We start from the raw sequence: 18,214 nt of genomic DNA on the forward strand, positions 1-18,214 counted from the left end.
CTAATAGTGCTGAAGGGGATTTTACCAGTTTATTTTGACTATTTATATCACATATATTATGAAACACAGCATTTACATTGACAATGCATATTTCTAATGGTGCTGTAGCTATGTGTAATAAACAACACAGGCTGCCTGGCAATCATTCCTGAAGCTCACTGAGCAAGGTAACGTCTAACCATTCAGGTTTTATGCAGTTGTTGGTTCTTTCAGGTGGACTGCAACTAATATCTACTGGCACTGCTCCACTGAAGCTAAGGCAGACTGCCAGAATATCTATGGAAGCATTTGTGATGCATATAAGATGCAAAAAGACAGGCAGAGTGCATGTACAGGCTGGAAATGACTGAGGTGTTGAACTATGTCCACCCACTTGGATTCATCTCAGATTGTTATTGAGCAAAAGAAAAGTAAAATATTAGAATAAAGGCGTGTCATAATAAAGTAAATTATAACCTAATATCTCTCCACACTGGAAGGTTCCAGTGTTCCTGTCCTGGTTTGGCTTGAATTGTCTGCCACCTGATCAATATGCGTGTCCCTCAGGCCCAATACGTTACACTATATTGACTGTTTGCACAGCATCTTGCATCTTTAAATCCCCTTAGGATATCTGTGCATCATTAATGAATGAGGGGCTCTCCCTCTCTCTTAGGCTGATTACCTGCTGCCAAAGTGCCCGTGAGCAAGACCCAGATCCAATAAAGCAGCCAGCCTTATCCATCCCTCTCATAGTAGTCCTACCAGCAAAATGAGAATGATCATTAATGCTCAAATGAAATTCATAAGCCAGAAAAGAAAAGATAGTATGTATGTTTAAATACACTGAAGGTGAACCTGCTTTCTGTAAAATGTTGCAATATATCTAATATTTGTCATGATAACCTAAGGAAGCAGCAGTTCTGTTATCACTGCTGCTCCTTGAAGTCATCTCTGAGGGAATACTCAGGTATAAAACCTGGACACTGACTGGGCTGTAAATAGCACGATAGCACAACGAATGGAAACTCAATTCCAATTCAATTTGGTTTATTAACCATGAACATGAACAAAGTCAATCAGTGCCATTACTATGTGTACCCATGTCCTCTAACCTTAACCTCAGCTTCACATGGAGCTGCAAATGTTAAAATGTAACACAACATCTATGAATTATTGATGTAAAAGACAACAAGGTCTGGACTTCAAATGTTTCTGTACCTCTGCTTAGAGCGATGGATTTTGTTTTCTTGAAAGACCTCCAGTCAAAACGAAACTTTCTCTGCTGTTCAATAAAATAATCAACGTTGATGAAATTCAGATGAGAAGTTCCTTCTTCACCTGGAGTTTAAAACGGCTCATGTCGCCTTATGACCATCAGTCCGTGCACATCTTTCCCCCTGAAAAGCACGTAGTGGTTGTGACAGGAATGCAAAGTAGAGAGGCCAGGGGTTCCTGAATATAGCCGAGCTGTGATGTGTCCAGTTAATGATCCACCAAACTCACGTCTGTTGAGGATGAGGATTAGGCTCAGGGCTTGAAACATAGTACATTGGGTTCGGATATTGATCAGCATACGCTGTGGAAAAATGTTCATATCTCTTTGATTATTTTGATGAATTAAAGTTGGACCAGAGCCATGAACTTGGTATGTTATCATCTCGTGCGTTCAAGAAAATGACTCAGATTTCGAGGGAGGAAGATGGGACAGCAGATTAACCAGAATAAACATTACCAAATATGAATCACCCATACAGGACGTCACAATAAGAACAGCGTTATCCACCGTCCACAATGATGAGCACCACATACATAGTTCTCTATCTGATAATGTAGTCACTTCCTCTCAGTGTTTGTGGTGACTCAGTGAAGGCTTTTATCTTTATGACCATGTATGTTTTATTATCATATGGCTCGACTAAAATGATGTCTGTCACCTTAGCTCTATTAGAATTTCACACTGAGGATAAATAAGGACTTTTTTGGGGATAATTTTCATAAATCTGTTTTCTGTTTCTGGCCACTTTTGAGAATTTCATAATGTTTCCATAGATCAAGATAGAAAGAATACAGTAGATAAGTACTGTAGGTTTTAGGCATTTGTAAAACTGCCTCACTCTCTAGCCTTTTCCAGAGCTTTCAGCTGCAGCTCTGTTCAGAGCTGGTATTAACATCCGCGTCTGGTGATCCGATCACAAGTGGACAGTCATGGCTGGATTAACATCTCAAGAGCCCCTTTGGGAAACATCTGCTGTTGGGCTCCTGGTCCTGCTAACCCCTACTTTACATGATGGTTTCATTATTTCCCCAGACACCCGGTACTCAACGGACAGCAACAGTTAGTGGATAAATTGATTCACAGAAAGTCAATCTGCAAGAATTTATGATAACTGGCTATTTTTGAAACAGTCTGTTTACCCGGGTTTCTGGGAATAATCATGGAATAGTCCTAATAACATCATAATAACACAACTTTACAACCAACTAAGTCAACCATCTGCTGGTTCCAATGTCATATAAAAACAACTTCATTGACAACATGATTTGTCCTGCTGTACTGTAGAATATTTTTGTTGAAAATGACCATTTCATAACTACTGCATGACTTACTATATTCTGTCATTTCTCTCCATTCAGGTACAATTGGCTGGTGTTAAAAATGCTCTGGTGCCAGTATCAGACCTGGGGGTAACCTCACGCTGTCTGTACTGTTGCCCCTCGTGCACCCGAAGTGGAGATGGTCCACTGGACCACACAGTGGGGGACATGTGTCTGGCTCCAGACTCTGCTGGCCTTTGCCTTGGCCAACTGTCCCTCACTGGCCCCAAGTCCTGTCAACTACTCTGTGGTTTACACCATGCCCTTCTTCCAGGCCAAGGGCCCCATCCAGAACATTGTCAACAACTCGTACTACCAGGAGGTGTATGTGGCCTCTAAGAATGTGATCGAAGCTGTGAACAGAAGCTTGGAGAAGGTGTGGGAGCTCCGCACTGGGCCAGTGGGAAGCCCACATTGTCAGATATGTGATTTGTGCAAAGTTGACAAAGATCCCAATTTCCTGGAGGACACAAACAATCAGATTTTGTTGTTGGATACTCTCTTTATGTATTTATATTCATGTGGAAGTTCTCAGTACGGTGTGTGCTATTTCCACCAACTGAATCCAAACGGAGAGCCGCCGTTTCACTCAAAGTGTTTATACAGAGAGGACTCAAACTCTGCTGCCTACTGTCCTGACTGTGTGGCCAGCCCTCTGGGAACCAAGGTCACCATGGTGGAAGAGGGTCAGACTGTCTACTTCTTTGTTGCTGCCACTGTGAATGACAGCGTGACCCAGCGCTATGGCAGGAAGTCAATATCAGTTCGACGACCACTGGCCACAGAAGATGGTTTCTATAATGACGTACGGGGCCTAACTGTCCTTCCCGGCCTGAGGAGGACTTACCATATTGAATATGTCTACAGCTTTTTCACTCAGGAGTTTGTCTTCTTCCTCTCCGTCCAGAGAGAGAGCCCCGATCAGGAATCATCTCCATTTCAGACTCGTCTGGGCCGTCTCCCTCGGAATGAATGGGAGATGAAGAGGTATCGTGAGGTTATCCTAGAGTGTCGGTTTGAACCAAAACGCCGTAGGAGGAATGTAGCCAGCGAGCCCTATAAAGATGTGGTCTACAATGTGGTCCAGGCAGCTCATTTTGGAAAGGCAGGCAGGGAGCTGGCAGAGGAGTTAGGGGCAGAGGAGGAAGATGACATCCTCTATGGGGTTTTTGCGGTTACCGATGACAACGGGGTGACGGAGCACGACTCTGCCCTGTGCGCCTTCCCAATGGACACAGTGAACAAAGCAATCGTTGATGGGGTGGATGACTGCTGTGAGTCTGGACCAGAACAGCTCTCCAGGGGACTCTGCCATTTCCAGCCCTGTGAGAGCTGTCCGCATGAGGTGAGTCGATCAGGTCACTGACACACAGTCATCTCAGATGGTTACGGGTGATTAATATGGTCTCATGTCTCCTTTTATTTAACTGAAAAAGTCCCAGTTTCCTTTGAGATACAGTTCAAAGATAAGAGAGAAACGAAAGCAAACAAAGTTATTTGAGTGATGTCATGCAGAACAGGTGAGAGTGAAAGTAAGTCTGAACTCACAACTCTCTGAATGATGAATATAATGCATCAAAGACATTTTCCTGGCACGAAATCTTAACTATTTGCTGACTCAGGGTACAGATATCTTCACTGGGCCTGTTAAAAACATGTGAAAATGTGTTGGATAGCACATGCGTATAAACATAGAGGAGATATTAAACCCAGACCTTGTTGTGGCTGGTGAAACAGCACGGTCAAATACTTGTGAACAGGCCAAAATAGGTGAATCAGTTCCTCTCTGGATTAATGGTTTTGATTAAAAAACAGCCTGACAGATTATCTACTTTCATCATGAGTTTTCTTATGATTATTATTGAAAAATATCAATTTATAAAATCACGTAAACCCCTAAACAAGGCTCTGCTCACACCACTGGCAAGTATTCAGTGCAGTGGACAGAGCCAAACATGACTAAAGTAAAAGGCTTTTTATCATAGTGCAGTTAACTCCAGCTGCATGTGGTTTCTGTGACTCATTATTTTCCAAGATGTCTGTGATTGTTGTGTAAGATAAGAAAGTTATAGTGAAACCACTATCATTGTAAACTGAACTTGCCCTTGAGAGTTTATCAGTGCAACTTACTTCCTGCATGATAAACCTCCTCACATGTTTTTAGAAGATATTGATTTAATCCTAAAAGGTAGAAAAGATTTATGCCACTTTCAGATTGATAATAATATGCAGCTGGTGCTGCTGTGAGAACGTTATCATAGCTTCTAAAGCAAAGAAACAAGTTAAAACAGCTAGCTTGATTCTGGTAAGCAACAACCAATGACGACAGATCTGTTTATCAGTTATTATTTTTATTGGTAAACTTTATAAATGCTCGTAGATGGAATTTGTACCTTTAGACAGAGCTAGCTGTTTCCCCCTATCTCCCATCTTTTTTTGCTAAGCTAAAGTATCAGTGGTATCATTTTTCTTAAAATCTTGGGGGGGAAAGCAAATTACTTCCGCTGAGGTTAAGCAACTACATTAAAGCAGAGACTTCAAACACCTTTAATGTGTCACTGATGAGTTGTTCATGAGCACATATCAATGTCACTGCCTAAATTGCCATCTTCCTTTGTTCACACCAAACATAGCCTACATCTTTTTCAGATCTTCTAGATGCATTTTCTGTACAAAAGCTGTAAAATACGATAAAAACAGGGTCTGAAATTGTGTTTTGAATGGAAAAATAAAATATGGAGGAGATAACCACTCATCAGCGAGATGAATAGGTCAGACAGGAAGCACTAAAGATTTCATCATGTCAGTCGAAGAAAGTTTGCCTCATTTCTTCATTGTGTGAGTGTAGGCTACATACTTTTAATGCAGCAGTACATCTCTGACTGGTTTCTAGTATTAATCATGCTAATAGTTTCCTTATCTGATATTTCTCATAATTTTTCAACATTTTCATGTTGAGTTAGTCCCTGCTGGCGGTGAGACTTTGGCAGCGCAGAGCTTTGCCGTAGGAGTTGCACATAATGTGGAAAGTATGACGCCTAAAATTTCCAGAATTGAGAAGCAGTTGAAGTTGATGCTATGATTTCACTTGTTTGAACTTTGAGTCTTGACCAAGATACTATGAGGTCAGGTCAGGGTGAGAAACAAAAGGAAAACTGTTTCTCTTTTTTTTTTAATTTTGGCTTTTGCATTCAGAGCTGACAAAGGTTTAGGAGGTTTTAGTTGAGATAAGCATAGCGGTATTGCATATGCAAAACACAAGCTGTTGTGCATGTTCTCTGTCCTCTGTTTACCCTAAAGGGATCTCTTCTGAGGCTGCTGCTATTTTATTGCTTTTGGCTGCTGGTCTGTGTATTGTGCAATCCATCAGTGGACCGAAACCCCGGTTCTTCCATTTCTCAGCAGATGCAAACACCTGTGCTGCCAATAACATCATCTCTGTCTCACAAGCACAATGCTTTATATAAAAAACTATTTGGACATTGGAGGTGTTGTGTCTGGTTTTGTATGTTGGCCCTAAAGATACATGCCAGTGTTTGCCTGAAGACTCCCATAAATCAAACAGGGACGCACCCGGCTCTGCATGTATAATAGCTGGAAGGCAATCGTCTTGTCAGTAACGCAGCACACAATCATATATCATAGCTTCTGAAATTATGAAATGATCTTATTATGATAACAGATTCACCTTGGGCCTCGGTGTGCCACACAATGTGTTTCTTGTGGTTACCGTGGTGACCAGTGCAGTTCATGACATGTCCTCAAAAGAAAAAAAGCTGGATAATTTAGCTGTTAATATTACTGTATATCCTAGGAGTGGCTGAGGTTTGACAATATTATTTTTGAGCTGCTTGCCTCCCATCCAATCATCATCAAACATGATTTGAACACACCCCAGAAAAACATACTCTGGCACCACTTATTATTTTCCTCTTGAGCTTTCAACTAGCATAACCTTCAGCCACAGCTGGAGTTGGATTCTTTTATTATTAAAACAGATCTGCTAACATGAGAGCTACGTAAAACTTAATACAGTTTAACGGTGTCAAAGTTGCATCTCCAAGTGAAAATAAACTTTCATGCACTTTATGAATTATGTTTATCTTCCTCATTGTTTCATTTCCTTGTCCTCTGCTGCCTGTACTAGAGCATGGAGAACAACGCCACATGCAGAGACCACCCTACCATGGTGTCCAAGCCCTACTACAGAGTGGACCTCTTCAACAGGCAGATGACGAACGTCCTGCTCACATCTCTGCTGGTCACAACCATAGAGAACAAGACTGTCGCCCACATTGGCACTTCGACAGGACGCCTGCTACAAGTAAGATTAAAAAAGTGTAGGATTTTTTTAGCTTTTGAATTACTGTAGTCTTTTCATTTTACTATTTCAAATGATCAATCACTAATAAAATGTATAATCTTGTGTCTGTGTTGGCAGCTTGTGTTGACAAGATCCAGTCCGATTATTTTTGCCAATTACTCTCTGGAAGAGAACCAAAGAGTCTCGTCCATCGCTGCTGTTTACTCGACAGAGTATCTTCTTTTTGTGGTTGGAGACAAGGTACAGTAGCAATCCCTTGTTTTTAAAGGTGTGCAATAGGTCGGTGATGTGCAGGTCAGGCCACATCACAATGACAAATGAGCATGGAGTGTGATTGGTTGTCCCTTCGTGACCCTGTACCCTCTGGAGACCTGTCCAGGATGTTCCTGTGACCCAGAGAATGATAATTCATGGGTCTCCTCGGGATGCTAGGACTATTGATGGGGACACATTAAGAAAAATTAAGCTCCTCTGAAAACAAATTAGTTTAGCAAAAAAATAACTTTTAAAGAAGAGTTGGTGTGTCTTCTGTCATACAACAGTACAATCATTTTTTGATAATCTTATACTTTGGAGTGTGGATTAGGTAGCTTTCTTATTAATCTATCATTAAATAAATTATAATTCATTAGGATTAATTTCAGCACCAGGAACTGTTTCCATGTAAACTTAAACAGTCTGACGCAGAATAAGTCTCAGTATCAGTTCAGTTCCCATGTTTCCATGTGTATGGAAGGAATTATTACTCTGTAGGAAGTTTTTTCTGTTCAGTCTGAATTCAGGAAGAAAAGAAACTAGGAGTAACAGTTTTACTGAAGAAAGCAACTATTACTGGGTCGCAAGCTACATACAGGAATTATTTTAGTTATTTGAAATACTGCAATCTGAGGTTTTTATGTAAATATAACATTACTGGTTGTTTTTAGTCAGTTTTATTTGTCTGAGCTATAGTGCAACAACATTTCGTTCTCTGTACACTATTGTGTATAATTGAATGAGAATAATATCTACCCATCTATCCATTTTGTCACCAACATAATTATCAACAATGACAAATGGGGCATGGATGGTAAGACAAGTCATCAGTCATAGATGTTACGATAATGGCCCATTAGTATGAGATCATGCATCATTGCAAATAAGCCGGGAACATTAAAAATGATTCTCTGTGTTCCAGATGATCCAGGTGCCACAGAGAGGACCAGGCTGTCAACACTTCCTCACCTGCGCCATGTGTCTAACAGCCCCCAAGTTCATGGGCTGTGGGTGGTGCTCTGGAGTGTGCACCTGGGAGAGCGAATGTTCCAATCGTTGGAGGAACGAGTCCTGCCCACCTGGGATCACTGGGGTTTGTTCTGTAATCCAGGATACAAACATCCCTTTTGTGCAACTAATAGAGACATTTCATTTGAAGGTGCTACTACATACTCTGCTTTATTGACTCAGTTCTTTCCACGGACTGCTCCTCCTGATGGTCAAACAGAGCTGACGGTGTGTGGATGGGAATTCCAGTCGCCCTCAAGACCTGCAATCTCCTCCCGAACCCACCAGGTCCGACTGGGTCAGACCCCCTGCACTGTTCTTCCAGTCAAAAGCAACAACACACAGTGAGTAATCATGCAGGGCTCTGGTTACAACTACAGTCTCTTCATACTAAAGTCATTCGTGGGAAATCCTGAGCAAAACTTGATGTGTGTTGCTGAATTCTTACAGATGCTGTCTATCTCAATGTAAAATGGCAATGGCATGCATTTTTACATTTTCCAGGCTACATAACTAATGTTTTCTTAATGACTATGCTAACATGGTAACATGAGTGATTCATTCATATCTTCCTGCAAATTTCTTGGAAATTTCCTCTAAAATTATTAGGATATTTCCAAGAAAAGTGTTACAGTCTACACACACACACGCAGAGCAATGGATATTTTTAACTTAGAGATTTAACTTGGAAGCTGTAGTTTAGCAGCCAAAGTAACCAAATGCTACTTTTGTCTCCTGGTGCCTTTTAAAGTCCAGAAATGTTAATGCACCAAGAAATTAAATTGTAACGGGTGTGTCAGTATATTACTCTATATTTGCCACAGACATGCTAACACAAGTGTTTTCTTGTGCTGCTCTCCAGCCTGGTGTGTAAGATTCGCTCTGGGGCCACTGAGCTGTCCAAACCAGTCAACATTACAGTGGAAGTGCATGAGGGCAAAGTGGAGGGACGCTACAGTATTGATGGGAAGGCAGAAATGCCAGGGTTCACATTTGTGGTAATCATAGCCATGATCATCCTACATTACTACTCCACAAACTGAGATTGCTGTTCATTTCATCCACCTCTGCTAAAACTTTCTCAAAATACTGTGATAAACTGTCACTACAGATTCCCAACATCACAGAAATCCAGCCTAACTATGGGCCACGTGTAGGGGGCACACTCATCACAGTGACTGGACCTCACTTGGATGCTGGGAAGACCAGGAGAGTCACTCTCAACGACGTGCCCTGTCCTATAAAAAGGTCTGGAAATGTATCATCATCATCCGCCTTACCCTAATGGTTTTATTTACTACTCACAGTTTTGCATAGTTTCCCTCTTATTCCCCCTAAACACTTTCTGGAGACTACGAGGAACAATCGCTGCTTGGAAAATGTTATTGTCCTGACCCATTAAGTAAAGCATGCCCTGACTAGTGTGCAGGGTAATTATGGTTTGTGAAACTACCGGCTAAGAGGTATTTGCATTCAAAGACCAAGTCACACCTCAAGTATGTCTTACTGTACTGTATTTGTTATGTTGCTGAGCATGCTGAATACATTTAAAAAACATGAAGCTTTTTGATCTACCGCTGTTTTGATCTTTGACGGCTTGTAATTCACATACCTCCATGTCTCCACAGAGTCACAAAGCCAATAGGCAACGTGTCATCCATCATCTGTCTGTCCCAGCCCATCTCAGAGGTGAGGGACGTTCCACTGAGTGTTTTCATCGACAAGTCTCCTGTCCTAACCACAAAGGTGTTTTACTACAAAGAAAAGCCAACGATTACAGCTGTCCTCCCTGACTGTAGCTTTGACAGGTAGGCCACAAACAGCCTCTGTGTATGCCCTCTGCTTTTCTCTGTTTTATTCCACAGTGACCAAATAAAAGTAGAATCAAAGACAACTGGGCTTTCTTGAATAAGCATGACCTGGATGAGACTCTTCACAGTCTTCCACAATGACATCTTGATGAATTTAGCTTGATTTTGATCTGGGATTCAGAGTATTTCATCAAGACAAAGAAAAACAAATTGGATAAAAACTGTATTAAAATAATATAATCAAAATTTTCCCTACTGTTTAAGTTGTTGGGAGAAATGTCAGTATTTCCTGTCTTGGTGAAAATGTGACCATCTTACTATCATTTAATGTAACCATTGTTTGTCTCACCTGCAGGGGGTCAAAGATTGTAATTGAAGGGGAAAACCTGGATTCAGTTTATCGCACTGTAATTCGCTTTAAACCCAATGAGAACCACCTAAAACCTGTGACAAGGGTAGGTTCTTCATTGTAATGTGCAAAGGAAACTTTTTTTTAAGTTGTAGAATTACCTGACTGTTTTGTTTCAGGAGTGCATAGGCAAGTCCATGCCCACAAGGATGGAGTGTGTCACTCCTGTGTTTCCCAGGGATGAGACGGAGGAGGGGGAGCTTTCTTTTGACATGGACGGAGCAGTGGGACTTTGGAACAAAGAGTTCTCCTATCACCCCTATGGCGAGCCCATACCTTTTGAGACGGATGGACATGTGCTGAGTTTGTATCCTGGCTTTGACGAAGTGTCACTACATGTAAGACAAAGAGCGCACCTTCATTTGATTTAAAGGAAATCCATATGTATTTCTAAATAATTGATTGTATACCTCATATTGGGATTTAACCTCTCTGTCCACAGCACCAAAAGTTGAACCTGGTGAGCTCCTGCATGACCATCATAATGACAGTGGCAGGTGTTGATTGTGATGCTAAAGTCCTGGATAATGAAATCACCTGCAGGATTCCGAAAAACATGACCATCCCCAGCGAGGGACTTCCAGTGAAGGTTAGTCACTTACTCAACAGGAGGCAATATCCAACATTTGGCCCTGATTATGCATATTCTATGGGACCCCTGCTTTGCCTATGATCACTCACTACCCATGCACTACCCATGCCTACAGTAGATGCTCAAATCATTGTAGAATTGACTCAGTATATCACTGCTACTTTTCATTGTGGTATCTAGCAAAAATGATGAGTAAACAGATGTTGTTAGAACACAGACAGATAGATAGCAACATGTTAGCTTAAAGTAAACGTCTATTTACCCTAAGTTTTATTAGTGCAAGGCATTTGCTCTGTGGCCCTCTGGTGGTGCATAAAAACATTGCAGGTGGTCCCCACAATGCATTCAGAAATTGAATTTCAATGAGATTCACTATTAGTTTTGTGTTGTGTGTTCATTGGTGCTTATGAAAAATCAAATTCATGCAAATATACAATACTTTGAAATGCCAAGGTGACCTTCAGGATTAAAAACAGTGTCCATCTAGTCTATCCTTAGTGCCCTGTGCTCTACTAATATTGGAATGCGTTTCTAATGTCACATGTACGCATAACGTGAAGATTTCTACCCGAATCTACAGTATCTGTTCACTCGCCAGCATCTAAAAAGAGATACTTCTTAATTTTATTAAAGAAAAAGCCTTTTTTGGAAGATTTAGTGAAAGACCACAATCACTTAAAAAATCCCTGTTGTAAAGCAAAACATCCACTTCAATAGCCCTATAAGGCAGAGATAGTAAATATCTTAGCAGTTTGCCATAGGCTTTCACACACAGATGTCAGAGCTTTAAAACCATGGATGTGTGACAGAGAACAGCTTGGAGATTATACATTTATGCTCTTCCTGTGGAGCAGATAAAAAGAGACGTCTCATAATAATGCAATAATGACGCTAATCACTGTTTATCACGAATTCTGTTCTCTAGATCTCCATCAATGGACAGGTTCACAATGTTGGCACGGTAGTGAGAGTGAGTAACCACTACATGGTGGGGATTGTCCTGGGGATCCTGGCGGCTCTCGTGGCTGGAGCTGTGCTGGCCTTTGTGGTTATGAAACACTTGAGAAAGAAGAAGAAAGGTAAGCTCCTCTCTGTCGTTTGGACATTGATCAGACTTGTTAACCGCTGCTGAGTATGGGCGGGAATTTGAGATCAATTACACACAAGTCTCTCAACTAGAACATCCCTGGTGTTGCAAAGGATGTACATGTGTTCTTCTTCTAGGGTTGATGATTAAAAAACAGGGTTGTGAAATGTTTTTCAGCCTCCATGGTGGAAACCCGCTTGACCCACAGTGCACAGCGCTCCAGAGCAAACAATGTGGAGCTGTCACCTGCTGGAGACTACAGGAGAGGTGACTATCAAGCAATACAAACCACGGACCATAATACACAACAATATTGATTAGCTGATTTGCTCCTGACATATACTGTATATTCCTTTGTAATCATCACTGATCAACTCTTTCTCTGAAATTTTTACCAGTAGTGTCCCTGAATCCTCCCACCCCGCTGGTGGGTCCAGCGATGTTCCCCAGACTGGCGTACGCTGCAGGCAGCATAGACCCAACCCTTACTCCCCTCATGCCTCCAGAAAAAATCTCCATCACAAGTTTTAGGCCGGAGCTGCTGGAGGAGGTGAAGGACGTTCTTATTCCTGCTGAGATGCTTATTGTGCAGCACCATAGGATCATAGGGAAGGGTAAGACCGCGCTGACTTTCTCTGAAATGAAAACATCACAGCCTTGTGACAGCTATATGATATATTTTGAAAGAGCAGCAACAGTCCTCCCTGTCATTCATTCTTTGTTGTTTTTCCTGCAGGTCATTTTGGCACTGTCTATCACGGCTACTTCACAGACCACAACAACAGAGAAATCCACTGCGCTGTCAAGTCTTTGAATAGTGAGTAATAACTGCTTCTTGAGAGTCAATTTGTACGCCTTAGGAATGCACCATAAAGTCTCTTCTGTTATGGAATAAAATTGCTTCAGGATCTAAGATGTCCTCTGAGTACCTTTTAAAGGAGCTTTTTTTTTTTTTTTAAATTGTGCCTTACTTTAGATTTGAGACCATAATGCTAGTGTGTGTGTGTGTGTGTGTGTGTGTGTGTGTGTGTGTGTGTGTGTGTGTGTGTGTGTGTGTGTGTGTGTGTGTGTGTGTGTGTGTGTGTGTGTGTGTGTGTGTGTGTGTGTGTGTGTCACCAGGAATAACTGATGTGGAGGAAGTGGAGCAGTTTCTGAAGGAAGGTATAATAATGAAGGGCTTCCACCACAGCAACGTGCTGTCTCTCCTCGGGATCCTACTGCCGCAGGAAGGGCTCCCTCTAGTGGTGCTGCCGTACATGAAACATGGTGACCTGCGGCACTTCATACGCTGTGAAAAAAGGGTGCGACAATGACATTAAAACACTGTAAATGAATCACATGATTTATATACAGCCATCTGTTTACAGCCTAGCATTTGCAACTGTTCAAATTCAGTGTATTGTGTGTTTATGGGCTTTGTCTAGAACCCCACTGTGAAGGATCTGATTGGCTTCGGGCTGCAGGTTGCCAAGGGGATGGAGTATTTGGCTCAGAAGAAGTTTGTGCACAGAGATCTCGCAGCACGCAACTGCATGTGAGAGAAATTGAAATACGCAGAGAATTTATTTATTAGACCAAAACTGGTCTTGGATTCAATTCTGGAAGAATTTGCATGGTACAAAGTCGATTTTGTTTTCTGTCTTTAGGCTGGACGAGTCGTATACAGTGAAGGTGGCGGACTTTGGCATGGCCAGAGATGTCTTTGACAAGGAGTATTACAGTATTCAGGACCACAGGAAAGCTAAGCTGCCTGTCAAATGGATGGCTATCGAGAGTCTTCAGACACAGAAGTTCACCTCCAAGTCAGATGTGGTGAGCAAATCAAGACTGACTAGTAAAAAAGCCTGCAGTGGTGTCTCCAGCGATGGGAATCAACATTGTACAATACATTGTGAATACTAGCATGATGTGGCAAGGCAGCATTTCCCACAATTTTGTTGGAGGTGATAAAGTACATGTTGCTTTTTAACATCATTTCATTACCATTTTCACACATAGCATCATTTAAATAAAGGTGTTCAGCAGACAAGAGAATGCAAATAGACATGGTCACATGGCAAAAAGAGTGGGCGACAAAACTCCACTTGTCTGACTCATGTTTCCATTTTGCATTAAATCTAATTCCTTCACAGCACAATGCAGGACACACTGTTTCACAAATTTGCTCCAGTTGTTCAATCATCCGAACTTCACAATTTTAGCTCAACATTATCAACCGTTAGCAGGAGCTATGCTGTGTGTCCAAGGCTGCAGTGTCCCTCTTTTCATTTTAGGAACAATTTTTAGGCCTGCACCTGATGTATAACTTCTGCCTCTCTTGATGCAGTGGTCCTTTGGCGTGTTGATGTGGGAGATGCTGACCAGAGGAGCGAGCCCCTACCCAGAGGTGGACCCCTATGACATAACGCATTACTTACTCAAGGGCAGGAGACTTCCTCAGCCACAGTACTGCCCTGATCCTTTGTAAGTATTTGATCCAATTTGAAAAAAAATAGCTGTAATTATAATTTGATGGTATTATTTAGTTTATACTGTATACAGCAACTGTACAACTCAACAGAATTCACTACATTACATGACAAGAAAGAGGAGGGACGGTATTGGCGCAAAGTGCAAGTAGTAATAACAAGATGTTCGAATGGTCACTCAGTAGCATGAAAACCACAAATTGTCCACTGTTGTTTTTTCAACATGGTCAATCAATGCTGTTCGAGAGTTAATGTGTATGTCTGATACGCACTTCTTTCTCACACATTGCTGTGACTTTACAAGGACAAACTGACACATTTTTGCTTTTTTAATGATGAATCCCCTTTGCTCACAAAATTAAAGAGTAATGGGGAATAAATCAACCATTCATACACCTTGTTCCCAGAGGCCTTGTCACACTTCCTATCCAACGTGGGTTAAGAGCTCACGGAGGAATGTCACTCAGGAAAGAACACCAGCATAAGAAATGAAAGGAATATTTTGACATTAGTCAGTTTCTTGTCTTGAATTAAATGATGGAGCCAGCAGCTTGTTCACTTAGCCTGGCATCAAGGCCGTATCAAAATGTCACAAAATCTGCCCACTAGCACCTCTAAAGCTCACTACATAATACACGTATCACAATCTGTTCAAAAAGTTGCAAATGTTATGTTTTATACGGGTAATCTCCCCAAATGTTATCTGTACAGTTAAGTATTCACTTTATAAAGTGAATAAATCACTGATTTTAGATCATTTTAAAATGGTAAAATTATGAAAGTCATTATGAGTTGTTTGCTGGTCATATTTTCTAACACGGTGTACCCTATGTTTTCTAGGTATAACATTATGCTCCAGTGCTGGGACCCTGACCCAGAACTGCGGCCCAGCTTTGCTACATTAGTGTCGGCTGTCTCCAACATCTTGTCCGGTCTGGAGGGAGAGCACTACATCAGTCTGAACGTCACTTATGTCAACCTGGACCAGCCGCGACCTTACCCAGCCCTCACAGAGTCCGCTGATGAATATGACTCCACAGACATTGAAGACTCAGGCTCAGTCTCTTCTTCCTGATCCACTCCTCCTCCTCCTCACCTGACTCTAAACTCGGTGCTAACAGCAACAGCATTAAAACACTTCTGCTTGGTCACCACAGTGTCTTTCATCACAGAGCATGTGAAACAGTGATACAGTATTGTTGTGAAATACTTTTAGCTGATTGAACACATGCTCAGGCAGCCGTTTTGGATGTTTCACAGGCTACTTTCAGTAATTAGCTTAAAGCCATGACCAACAAAACTGAAATAATAATATCCGTGTGGTCTGTGTGTTATTTTTCAGTGGTAAAGTAGTCTACAGACATCAGATCAGTTTTACTAGCATCTTAGCTAGCCAACATTTGTTACCCATTAGAAGTTAAGTAGCATTACACTAAATCTGTTAAATTGGCCTGCCAAGCAGGTATGCCTACAGGTTTTTAGGGACAATAAAAGCTCTGACTATCGGGCTAAGCCAAACACATCTTCCTCAGTGCTGAATTAACCTGTGCCCACACCACAGGAATCATTTTCAGATGTTTTTTTTTTACTCATCCAGGTCTTCCATGGTTTCCATCTAACAGTGTTGGCTACAGTATTGAGGAAAGGATCCACAAGAAGCAGGGTTATAATGAAGTAAAATCTGTGGAATTCAGTGGCACGTTAGCTTTGTTTTGATACCTTCAGCTGCTTCAGTAGCGTAACCCATGTGTATATATGTTAAGGCATGACATTCTCACGTTTGCTTAATTCTTTAGTGCAGTGATTATTCTGTATATATTGGATCGTACTTCTGTGAGGCAAAAGGTTATGAAACAAATCTGACACCACTCTGCTGCTCGTATTTCTGTCACAGTGTCCTTGAAATAGTGTAATAAATTAAATATTTATTTGTTTATAGATTTGTTCTCAACTTAATGGAGTAAATGTGAGAGGTTGTGAAAATTATGTCCTTTACTGGTGATTTATGTCAGACAGTTTTTACTGAATTCACTTCATGTCTTTGCTGGGTATTTCCACTAGAGGTCAGTGTTTGTCAAAAGTTCTCTGCACACCACTGATCTGCTGAAGAGGGGTCCAACATGGATACAGTGGTTGTTTTCATCATGTTTGCCATAGCATGGCAACTTGAAAGATCCAAGTTATTAGTCAAATCTCAACAAACCAAAAGATAAACCCTCCAAAATAAGATAGAATAAAGAAAAACGGACAAGAACACCACAACAGACCAAACATTTCCCTATTTTCTTCCTCTTTCTTTGGTTCCGCCTTTCATTTGGCAAGAGCAAATATTTACCAGCACAGACAAACAATCTGTCAATCTTACAAAGGCACCAAACAAACATCTCACCAACATACAGTAGCAACTCCCTGTGCTACAAACACCCGTCACACACGAGGCATACACTTCCCCCACAACAAAACTAAGAAACCAGTGGGAATAAACATCATAAAGTGTTCTGTTTTTTTCACACTGCTAAGAACAAAAGTCAATTCCTGTGTGGTGAGGCCTTTGATATTAACAGAGAGAGAGAGAGAGAGAGATCAGCTTACAGTGTCAAAATATGTTTGTGTGTGAGACCACATTTTGCAGGGCCAAGCCCATTGGGTAAAGAATTAAGACAGCAACGATCCTCTCTTTCTATCTCTTGTCTCTCTGTGTCTCTTGCTCCCTGCTGTATTATATAGGCTATGAAAAGTGCAGAACCTGTAAAGACTGCTGCTACCAGCTGGGTGACCATCTCACACCTGGAGAGCTTAGGAAAGCTGCATGGGCTCAACATTAGGTCCCATACTGCAGGCCTTTTGATGTGCACCTCACAGATATTGACATTCAGTTTCTCCTTCCCTCCTTCTGTTGAGATTCTTTATGTGGACTTCAAAACAAATGTGGAGACTATGAAAGTAGACAGTCGATGCTGGTTGATCATGATGCAGAGAGTGTGTGCGATTTATGCCTGTATACTGTATGTGTTGCATGGCAGCCTCATCAGAAAGAACATGAATAACTATAGTGCTTGAGTGCTCTGTCAAGTTTGGAGAGAGGGAAAGCAATCTGTGAGATTGGCCATCTGAACAAGACTTTCTGAAAAGGGGAAGGCTAATTATTTCTCATTACTATGTGATGATGGCAGACCCTCACAAATAAGTGCTGGAGCTGAACTCACAGCTCTTGGATTGCGTTCCAACAGGAGCTGGCATCGAAGGTGTCCTGTGAGAAACCCTATGGAACCGCTGAAGCAAGGCTGTCATCATATGCATAGCTGTAAATAGCCAAAATGACTAAAGTAGTACTTGAGACATATTGAGCATTTGCATTGAAATGAACTCAATTTATGACAGCTATCTCCTCATGAACCCTTGAAGTCCTGTCTGAATACTGACTGAGTCACTTTTTTATCTTTCTATCTAATATATCCTCTATCCATATATCCTCTATAGGAAACTGTCACTGTGATATAACAGCCAATTTTGGGAGTCAATGGTATTTTTGGAAATAGTTTTGGAGGAACATGTCATCTTAAGATTCTCTACTAAACTGCAAGCATATTAAAAATGAAGAAATCGGTTGCATATCCAAAACAGCAGCTGCAAATTTATGATAGCTCCAGAGGAATCATTCAACATTATTAAACTGCACATTC

The 18,214-nt window shown here is 41.3% G+C and overlaps 1 protein-coding gene across 1 annotated transcript; it reads left to right on the top strand.

The window, feature by feature from the left end:
* Positions 1-2,716: 2,716 nt before the first annotated feature.
* mst1rb (macrophage stimulating 1 receptor b) lies at positions 2,717-15,606 on the top strand (the record flags this gene model as incomplete). The annotated part of the gene is made up of 20 exons (XM_083971266.1): positions 2,717-3,922; positions 6,725-6,901; positions 7,019-7,141; positions 8,079-8,249; positions 8,348-8,508; positions 9,027-9,162; positions 9,276-9,412; positions 9,793-9,972; positions 10,331-10,430; positions 10,504-10,722; positions 10,827-10,973; positions 11,902-12,055; positions 12,241-12,330; positions 12,462-12,677; positions 12,800-12,880; positions 13,183-13,364; positions 13,488-13,597; positions 13,710-13,875; positions 14,390-14,526; positions 15,372-15,606. 20 exons carry the CDS (start codon positions 2,717-2,719, stop codon positions 15,604-15,606), a joined length of 4,128 nt encoding a protein of 1,375 aa, XP_083827392.1.
* Between the last annotated feature and the right edge of the window lie 2,608 nt (positions 15,607-18,214).

Source organism: Trachurus trachurus (genome assembly GCF_905171665.1).
Source record: "Trachurus trachurus genome assembly, chromosome: 5".
Classification (NCBI taxonomy): Eukaryota; Metazoa; Chordata; class Actinopteri; order Carangiformes; family Carangidae; genus Trachurus; species Trachurus trachurus.